The 10,381-nt window shown below is 58.2% G+C and overlaps 1 protein-coding gene across 1 annotated transcript; it reads left to right on the forward strand.

The window, feature by feature from the left end:
- The first annotated feature begins 322 nt into the window (after positions 1-322).
- Positions 323-8,857, forward strand: NKX3-2 (NK3 homeobox 2). Its single transcript, XM_059675609.1, has 2 exons — positions 323-2,059; positions 3,539-8,857. Exons 1-2 carry the CDS (start codon positions 1,594-1,596, stop codon positions 4,075-4,077), a joined length of 1,005 nt encoding a protein of 334 aa, XP_059531592.1. The 5' UTR covers positions 323-1,593; the 3' UTR covers positions 4,078-8,857.
- The last annotated feature ends 1,524 nt before the right edge of the window (positions 8,858-10,381 follow it).

A 10,381-nucleotide genomic window follows, 5' to 3' on the forward strand; every position in this document is an offset into this window, starting at 1 on the left:
TTCTTAACTCGGCTCTTTCTTGTACAGAAAACAATGTGTTACTTATTTTAAAAAAAAAAGAGCATTTAATGCCAGTTCAGGATCATTACTATGGTAATTCCTAGAAATTCTCTTAAACAAATATATATCTTCTAATCTTATTCAACTCACAAGGAACAGAATATTTAAAGAACAAATTGAAAGGGGTTTTCTTCTTCTTCTTCTTCTTCTTCTTCTTCTTCTTCTTCTTCTTCTTCTTCTTCTTCTTCTTCTTCTTCTTCCTGGTGCAAAATTTAACTCCAATAAAATTCAGCATTGACAGTGCAGGGAATAATCACGCAATTTCCAGAAACTCTCCTAAACATGCCCTCCAATTTCTCGCCTGATTTTAGTTCTAACTGTACCTTTTTTTTTTTTTTTCAATTCCTCTACAGAAAGCGAATCAAATAAAATACGGTCTGGAAAGAAAAAAAAAAAAAGAGTGGTTTTCATGAACTGATTATTTTAGCGTAAAGAATTAGCAGTGAAGAGCCGCGAAAGTGTAAGGGGGCAAGTGTGAAAGTGCAAGACGCAATTTGTTCTTCATCTCTGTGCACCTTCCAAGAGAACAGGAACTATACGCGCGATGTATGGAACTGCGTGATCTTGGATTTCCGCCTAGAGCCCTGGACTTGGACTCAACTAAACACGGTGTTGCGTAAAAGCGCGGGAATAGGTGGGCACATCCACAAAGGTAAGACCCTCGGTTTCTCGAGCAGCGGGTCTGCGGCCTCCTAGCTGCTGGAAGATGCTTCGCGAACCAGACTTGGGAGGAAAGGGGTTAAGTCAGACCCCGACTTTCTACGCGCAACGCGCCCAGTTTTGTCTGTTTCAGTGAACGTCTCCCAGCCGGAGCCAGCCAATGTGCGGCCGGGAGCGCCCAGGACCGCCCAGTGCAGGGGCGTGGCCTGCGGCTGTCACTCAGCGGTGAGGAATGACACCCGAGCGGGAGGGGGGTCCGAAGGAACGCAGGGGAAGGAAAGAGAGAAGAAACAGATAAAACCCAGGCAGGGGGTAAAAAGGTGCCCCGCGCCTCTCGGAATCCCGCGGCCGCCGCGACCGCTGCCGCCGGGGGTGGGCTCCGGAAGCGTGGGCCCAGCGGGGAAGCGAGAGGACAAGCCAGGAGCGAAATCCTGCAGGCGGGGAAGAGACAGAGGCGCAAAGAAAAAGTGACTCTGGGTCGTGCGCTCCGGAGGCGCTTAGGAGGGGACTGCAAGCCGCCGAGGGGCCCCCGCGGATCCTCCCCCCAATGCCCTCCGAGGGGCCGACCCCGGCCCGCCCCTCGGAGCGCTAGGCGATGAGATAATTCAGCTGAGCTGCGAAAGAAGGGCGTCTGACTCTGGATTGGGAGGGGGGGGTCTCCGGGCCGGGTGAAACTCGGAAGTAGGGGTGAGGGTCGGCGCTGATCCCGGGCCAGAGCAGGGCGCGGGCTACTGGACCGCGCAGGAGTGGGCTGCCGGGGCTTCGCGCGCGCCGGGTTCACTCGCGCCGCGGCGCCCCGAGCGTTCCGTCCAGCTCGGAGCTGCCCCGCTTCCCAGCCGCCCGGCCGGCCGGCCGCTCCGGCCCGAGGCGCAGATGGCTGTGCGCGGCGCCAACACCTTGACGCCCTTCTCCATCCAGGCGATCCTCAACAAGAAAGAGGAGCGCGGCGGACTACCCGCGCCGGAGGGGCGCCGGGTACCCGGGGGCACACCGGTAGCAGTGGCTGGGGCGCCTGCTGTCTGCTGCTGGCGGCTCTTTGGGGAGAACGACGGGGGCGCTCTGGGGGGCGCCGAGGACTCTCTGCTGGCGTCGCCTGCCGGGACCAGAATGGCTGCGGGGCGGACCGCGGAGAGCCCGGGTGGCTGGGACTCGGACTCGGCGCTGAGCGAGGACAACGAGGGCGGGCGGCGCGGCGCTGACGCGCCTAGGGCCAGTCGGGCCGGCCGTGCGGGAGGGACCCTGGGCCTCGTCCAGCCGGTCTGCGAGCTGCCCGCCGCCAAGGACCTGGAGGAGGAAGCCGTGGGCCGGAGCGACAGCGAGATGTCCGCCAGCGTCTCAGGTTCGCTGAGGCTTCCCGGGGAAGGGGGCCGGGCTGAGGGGCTGGGCAAGGAGGTCAACCTCGCCGAGTGGGGTGGGCCTGCCGCGAGCACCCTGCCCTGGGGCCCAGGGGCTGATCCGGACCCCAAGCTCTGCGCTCTGGCGCGGGCTGCTCTAACCCTCCGGCATGTAAGCCAGAGAGAAAACCGAGAGCGTCCTCAGAGCCCTGCGTCCTGGGGCGAGGCCTGAGACGTCCTCCGGACAGGGCTGGGAGGGAACCACTGCAGCTTGGATTTGAGTTCATTTCTAGTGCCTTTGGCAGGCCGTGTCTGTCTCCAAATCTCCAAATCAGTTGGGAGGGGGAAGAACGAGAGGCCCAGAGATCTAGGATAGCCAGTGCCCTGGCCTTCACTCAGAGAGCAGAGACACTCCGGGCTGGAGGTCCCAGGGCCAGGCCCTGCAGCTCAAGGACAGGTAGCGAGGGACACCTCCGAGCGGGCCAGGGGACAGGATCTGCTGAGCCCGGGCTTGAGAGGAGGGTTTGTTTAGCTTCCCAGACCCCGGGGTCTGGGAAGCTGTTCTGGGATGAGGACCCAAGAGCTGGAGGCAAACCCAACAACCAGCTGGAAGCAGAGGGGCTGATGTGGGTCATCCCAGACGCAGCAGCAGCAGCAGGGAGAGGGGCCTCCTCCGCTCCTGGCAACTCATTGGGTCAGAAAGACCCCTACGCCTGCCCTGCGGTCTGGTAGACGCTGCTGTAGGCCTCGCTCCGGCCCCAGGCAAATCCTGTCTCTTCCGCCAGAGGCCAGAGCGCCGGACCTCTCTGCTGGGTGCTGTGGCCAGAGAGCGCGGGAAAGGGCGGGGAACTGGAGTCAGATGTGAATCCAAGGACTGGAGGCAGGGACACCCTGCTCTTGTCACCCCCGATCGCCAGCCTCTGTCTAATTTCCTTGCAAAGGGAGAGGGAGAAGTCTGCCCAAGGCCTGGGGGCAGCCCATTGCTACACCTCTCGCAGCAATTCTGGTGGTGGGAGGCGGAAGACTCTGAATACCTCTGTCCCCAGAATCTGTCCCTACACCTTCCCTTGACGCGCAGTCAACGCATGTGTATGTGTAAGCATGAGTGTAGGGAGGCGGGTGAATCCAAACAGGGCTCAGCTCTGAGAGCCGACAAGGCTTTGGAGGGTAACCAGGCTCAGTGCCCCGCGTTGCCGAGGGGAGCCTGGGGCCCAGACAGGGCAGAGAGCTGGATCTGGGCCGCCCGCACAGCGTTGATACAGCGGCGGAGTCCCTTGGCCGCACCCGACAGGCCTAGATGCGGGAAGTGAGTGGAACTTGGTGCTGAGACTGTCTCCAAAAACCCGGGCTTGGAGGCCCTCGCCACCGCCCTGGTGGGATCGCAGGACATTTCCGTTCCCCACCCCCACCCCGCAGTTGAGGCCCAACCTCACTCCTCGGCTTCGCTGACCATCTCTTGTTTCTCTTTCCTCTGGGGTCCAAAGGCGACCGCAGCCCGAGGGCGGAGGACGACGGTGTTGGCCCGGAAGGCGCCCGCGTGCCCGCGCTGTGCAGCGGGGCGGGAGGTGGCAGCGGCGGCGGCGGGCCGGCGGGCGGCGCGGAGGAGGAGGAGGAGCCGGTGGCGCCGAAGCCGCGCAAGAAGCGCTCGCGGGCCGCCTTCTCCCACGCGCAGGTCTTCGAGCTGGAGCGCCGCTTCAACCACCAGCGCTACCTGTCTGGGCCCGAGCGCGCCGACCTGGCCGCGTCGCTGAAGCTCACTGAGACGCAGGTGAAGATCTGGTTCCAGAACCGTCGCTACAAGACCAAGCGCCGGCAGATGGCTGCCGACCTGCTGGCCTCCGCGCCCGCAGCCAAGAAGGTGGCGGTGAAGGTGCTGGTGCGCGACGACCAGAGACAGTACCTGCCCGGCGAGGTGCTGCGGCCGCCCTCGCTGCTGCCGCTGCAGCCCTCCTACTACTACCCTTACTATTGCCTCCCGGGCTGGGCGCTTTCTACGTGCGCAGCCGCCGCGGGCACCCAGTGAGCCGGCCTGGGGCGAGGCAGCGAGTGTTCCCGGCTCCCCAGCTCCAGACGGCCGGCAGCTGACGGCTGTGCAGGTCATGCTTTGTACTGGGGCGCCCACCCGAGGGGGCAAGTGGAGGATCAAATCCAGCCCTGGCTCTGCTATCCGGGACGTGCGCCCTGGAGATGGGACTGAGTCTGCCCGGAGGGGGCGCCTTTTTCCAATTTGAACAGAGGCACCCAGTGGCCTAGGGGCTCTGCCCCCCCCCCCATCACCACCTGCCTGGAAGCCCTTAGACATTATTTATTATCGCGACAGCGTTGGATTTGGATTGTATCTGCGTGGGGATGGCGTTTCCCCGGAGTGGAGAGAACTCCTGGAGACCACATAGCCTGAATCCCCTGAAGTTCAGGCCTGCCGGGAGCTTCGTGCGCTAGGCCACACTAGTTCATGGTATCCATGCTACCAATCTATGTGTATCTACATATCTATTCTTTTTGGAAATTGCATTTGTAATAAAGGGGGTGCGAAACCCAGGCAGCCCCTAGAAACCCCGGGCCAGGGGTTGGTTTGAACCGTGAAGGGTTTGGTTTTCTGGCCCCTCCCTCCCTGGCGGCAGACCTTGGGTGAGGGTGCCCTATTGAGTGCTGAATGTAAGGAAGGAAGCCTCTCTCCCCTCCGCCTCCCCCTCATCTTTCCTCTCGGAGGCCAGGGCCGCAAGACACTGGGAAGCTCCTGGGAGTCCCAGAACAAGGAGAGAACGAGGCTGGCAGCCCTTCGCAGACATGTTTCTTTTATTTCTTTTTATTTGTTTTAAATGGGGGGTTCAAACTTGTAGCACTTTTCAGTTGTTTGTATTCAAATGATGGTTATTTTTGTATTCAATGTGAATATCCCTGACCAGCCTTTCTATGGCGTCCTCCGCAGTTTTCCAGCCGCTGGGCCCTTTGTCTCTTATGTCCACTCTCCACCATCGCTGTGTCCTGACCCAGGATTCGCCCGTCCTTGTCCCTGCCCCTGCCCCTAAGACAGGTGATCCTGTCAACCTCGCCGCTTTTCGCCTCCCTAAGGGCACTGTGCATTCAACTAGACTATTAACTTTTAAAAGATTTGTGAAGTTGGGAAGCTCTATTCGCTGTATTTTCCCCTTTAATTTATAAACTTTCAGTTTAACATGCCCTCCTGGACGCCTTGTTTTCTCTGAGCCTCTCTCCGCCGGGCTTTGGGGAAGCCAGTACCATGGAAATATCTGGGGTCCCATTTCCCAACCTCTTTTCAGTCCTGGACCCAGGCTGCCTGCCCCTCCTGGGAGCACCCTTGCTGGCCACCACCCCCCCGCCCCCTCCCCGGGGAGGGTGTAAACCCTCGCAGCTCAGGGAATCTCGGCTTCCCGGGACTTTGCAGGAGCCCAGGATGAGTCCCACTAATCAGGAGCGGATCCCTAGGATTCCCTTTTTCCTCGTGGGCGTTGGTTTCAGAGTCCAGGAAGAGTCCATAGCTGAACCTGCGCCAGTTTCCATCCCTCCTCCTAACTTGCTGACCCCATCCACCTGCCTACATCTCTGGGCTTTCCATTTTCCTCGTGTTTTTCTAAGTGATTCTGATTTTATTTTGTTTGGAGAATAGGCCAGCAAAAACCCTCGCTGAGATTCCGAAACGATGAGGGGAGAATGAGGCTGTAATAAGGTGTCCCCCGGGAGGGTCACTTGCTCTCTGACCTCAGCGGGGTGCAAAAGGCGCCTCCACTCCCCGGGAGCCCTGGGTCATTTGATCGGCACCGAAACCTAAGACAGGAGCAGAGGAAGGGCTGGGCGAGGATTCGTTGCTACCTGATTCTATAGAGGAATGAGCGCCAGGATGCCACGGATCCACCCGAGCAAAATGCGCACCGCTCCCCTTCGTTCACGCCGGACCGGGCGAGCAAGGAAGGGTTAACGCGCAGGGCAGGCGCCGAGGCCCCGAGCTGGGAAACGCTGAAACAAGGCTCCGGCTACTTTCAATTTCACCTGGAGGGGACGGGCCGGCTGTCCTCCTCCTCTGGCCGCGACCTCACCCCGCCACGCGACCACCGGGCCTTGACACCTGAAGGCGCAGGCCTGGCGTCTGCAGCCCCAGGGACCGGGCGGAGCAGAGAGTGTCCACGAGCCTTTAAGAAACGGTTCCCGGTTCTGGAAACTGAGAAAGGCAAAGGGAAAGGCCAAGGCCCTCGGGAAGTGCACGCCGTCGTCCCCAAGCCCAGCTACCTTCCAAACGGCTCCCGCAGTCATTTTGTTTCTTGTTGACACGTTTAAGAGTGAAATTTTGGTTTCCTATTCACGCATGCCATTTTTTTTTTTATTTTCGTAGAAAGAACATTTCCGATAATGTTAGACTCTCCTGCCTTCCTCTCTCCAGAGGTCGCCACTACTGATTTGCGGGGAGGGAGGTGATTTTTTTCCTCTTCTGAAACCGGCAGTTGGTTGTAGCTGCGTCCTAAGAGGGTGGTTTGTGCTCCATCCTTGCGGATTTGGAGTCGTGAGGACTGGGGAGGCCAGGCAGCGCCCCTACCCCCCTCGCCCTCTCTCGGGCTCCCTGCCAGGGCCAATTCTTCTGGGCTGGCTAGAAACTTCCGGGGAAAATGACTCAAACGGATCCCATCTGACCCGGATTGTTGCAGTTTCTCTCTGAACCGCCCTGTGGCCGGCCTTGGCGGGAGCGCCCTGAGATCCGGCAGCCCGAGGCAGCCCCTGGGTCCAGCCTGGCCTCTGAGGATTTCCCGCTGCTCTGCGACCCAAGACGGTCGCCTTTACTGGGCCCTTCCCTTCGCCGCAGAAGCGGCTCCTGTTGGAAATGTGTAGTGTTACTATTTTCATTTCCTTTTCCTTCTGCACTCACGCCTGGACCCTTTTTTTTAGAGGACGAACAATTGGTCCTGCTCCCTGCCTGCCCTGCGGGGGGCGGGGGGGGGAGGGTCATGCGCCCCAGCTGCAGAGCTGGGCGCTGGTCTCAGGTCTGCTCTGGGCCTGGGGGAGCAGAGCGTTGTCACCCGAGCCCTAGGGACTTCTGAACGCTTCATCTTTCTCAGTCCCCTTCAGCCCTTCCTGAATCTCAGAGCTGGCCTTGGGGGCCTACTGGGGACCCACACACTGAGGAGGGTAAACTAAGGCAGAAGGAATGGCTGGAAAAGGGGGGCAGAAAGGCTGTGACTCACCCTGAAATCAGTCCCAAGGCTCCAGGCCCAGCCTATGAATCTCATTCTGAACTGCCAGTGTCGCTGGTGTGTGTGTGTGTGTGTGTGTGTGTAACTCAAGCTTCCCTCCCACCCCAAAGCCTGTGGGTCTTGGCCTTAGCCATCCCAAGTTGATTCCCACTCCAGCAAGTCCCACTCTCAGACCCCCAAGAGTATCCACCAAGCAGGGGGTGTATAGGGGTGCCATCCATTCTGAAAATAAATGTCTTACAGGCCACTCTAGCAAAGGGGGAGAGGTGACAGTGAATCTGTTCATTGGAAAAGGTCCGAGGGAGGACTTGGATGTGCCTTCCCTCTGACAGGTGGGATTGTGGTAGTTGCATCCCCAACTCAGGCTGGGGCAGGTGGCATCTGGGGGAGCGGGAACTGGCAGTGATGATAGCCACAGTCAGCCTTCCACCCAGGTAGGATCTCATCCAAGGCTTGCAGACTCCCGGAGGTGCTGGGATGCAGTGACTGGGACTCCCCAACCAGCCCCCGGAGCTCCGTCCCAGGCAGGCCCACATTTCAACCATGTTACCTCCCATCAGGGTTGCCAGGAAAAGGCAGAACATGGCCTCCCACAAGTCCACGGAGTTCACCTCGCTTTACAGAAGTTCTCTTGCCGTTGCCAACAGAGCCTGAGCAGCAAGGAAATTAGGTATTTCCCCAAAGCCCAAAAACTGGTGGAGGAGCTCCTGGGCAGAAGGGAGAGTTGGGGAGCAGGCCCACCAGTGCTGGGGCCTAGGCCAGGGCCTAGGTGCCACAGGGCTTCAATCTTGCAGGTCACCAACCTCCCTCAGCTAATAATCATAATAGCTGGGAAGCACACAGAGCTGCGTGGGGACTGCAGGGCCCAGCAAATGCTTGACAGCACTTTGTAGGTTGGAGAGCGCTGTGGGCGGTAGGGGCAGGTTGTTGCACTGGCTGGTGGCTTATGGCTACTGCAGAGGCCACGGCCACCATGCCCTGAGAAGGAAGGAAGCAGGCAAAGAGGCTCCTAATCCGAGGGAGGCCCAAAGGAGCAGCCAAAGAATACAGAACGACAGCGACAGCGGTAACAACAGTGATAACTCCATTCGTTTGGGGCATTGCCTTTCCTGCGTCTGCCCCGCACCCAGTCACAGGCCATTCAGAGGCTGAGTCAGGGTCCTTCAAAGCTCTGAAACCTAGGAGCTGAGGTGACTGGGTGGGTGGACTGTGAGAGCGTGCCTCTCCCAGGCTTGGCTCTGGGATGGTGGGATCACAAAGTGTGGGTGTGCTTTCAAAACCCTTTGGCACTGCACAACCTGTATGGACTTACCATTATTCTTGCCATTATTATTGTTGTTGTTATTATGAACTTCTGGGCAGTGCTGATTTGGCTGATGTGTGATGATCTTCCTTGAACTACTGCCTCTGACAGAGGTTCCCAGGTGTCCAGCTGTGTGCTCACTGCAGGGTCCTCAGGTGTGGAGACGCTGGGCCTCGGCCAGGTTTCCATTCTCCGGATAAATATGCTTTAATGATGAAGAAATAACAAAGCAGGGTTGCAAAAAAAATGTGCTATATTGTAAATGGCTACATCATGTAATAAATTAAGGGTGTTTTTTTTCCCCTGTAGTTGCACATAGAAGTTATTCAACAGAAATCGGGTTGTTCCAACCATTAAAGCATTCATAAAAGAAGATTGATTCCCAGGGCCCTGCAAGCAGGGGTAGTCCGTGGGGTTCCAGGTTATGTGGAACCGTGAACTTCGTTCAGACCTGTAGGGTGTGTATATGAGGCCATGCCTTCTGTGAAGGTCCATTCTGGGGGCAATTCACACATGTGTGAACTGGGCAAAGGGCCTGCAGCCCTGCACCCCACCTGGGGCGCTATGACTGTTGCAGCTTTTTGCTCTGAGCTGGCTTCTGGCAGACCCAGAGCTGAACCAGAATCCGATAAGCCCCGGAAGAATAGCGAGCAAGGAAGGGTTAACGCGCTCTGCTCCTGTTGGGAAGTCTTGTTCAAAGGGGATACTCCATAGCTGCGGAAGCCCCGCCATCACCGTCCCTGGCGCCTCCCACGAGGTAAGCTCGCTTCGGGGCTCTAAAGTTTCTTCCACGCTTTCGTGAGTGTGCCGGGAGTCATACGCCGTCCCGGCCTAAAGCCCACGCTCTCATCCCCTCTCCCTCTCCCACCCTCCCACATGCAGCCTGGGTTCCCCTCTCAGCGCCCCCGCCCACAGTGCCTGTTAGGGTGCGGGAACCTTGCGGAGTCCAGGGCGGTTGGTCCCGCACAGTCTGCACGCTCCCCAGCGAGCGCCTGCGTCATCCCACGGTTTCTGCAACCGCCAGTTTAGCTTGTGGCCTGAGGATCCCGCGCAGGGGCTGTGCAGGCCCGGGAGCTTCTCGGAGACTCCTTTCTGACCCGGCCCAGGCTCCTTCCCGGCGCCACACTCAGGCCTCCGGGCTGAGCAGCGTTCCCGCCGATGTGGTCCTGCGTCCCAGGGCTTACCTGGGTGGGAAGTGGTCACATCGTGTTCACCGGCCTGACAGATCCAGGGAGCGAGTCTGCCTGGGGCCTGGAGCCCACAGCCCCAGGGGGCAGCTCTGTCACTGACTTGATGAATCTTGGGCAATTAACTTCTCTTCTCTGTATCCCTATTTAAGACAATCAAAGAAAAACGTGGTGAGGCAGCTTTTAAGGCTCCTGGGTGATGTTTGGAGTCCATAACACCTCTGGTGTGAAGTGGAGATAACGGACAAAACCTTTTCCTGCTTTAAATAATGAGCCATGCCCTTCGTGAGCAGGGTTTTTGGTGTGTGTGTGTGTGTGTGTGTGTGTGTGTGTGTGTGTTGTTGTTGTTGTTGTTGTTGTTGTTTTTTGGTGCGTGTGTGTATTTTATCTATTTTTTGTTGTTGTTAATCCTCACCCGGAGGATATTTTTTTCGTTGATTGTTAGGGAGAGAGGAAGAGCGAGGGAAAGTCAGAGAGAAACATCGATGTGAAAGAAACACATCCATTGGTTGTCTCCTGCATGGTCAGGACCCGGGCTGGAGAGGAGCCTACAACCAAGGACCGTGCCCTTAACCGGAATCGAACCTGGGACTCTTTGGCGTGCCCTCCGATGCTCCATCCTCTGAGCCAAACCGG

The sequence above is a fragment of the Myotis daubentonii genome, chromosome 1, assembly GCF_963259705.1.
Source record: "Myotis daubentonii chromosome 1, mMyoDau2.1, whole genome shotgun sequence".
Classification (NCBI taxonomy): Eukaryota; Metazoa; Chordata; class Mammalia; order Chiroptera; family Vespertilionidae; genus Myotis; species Myotis daubentonii.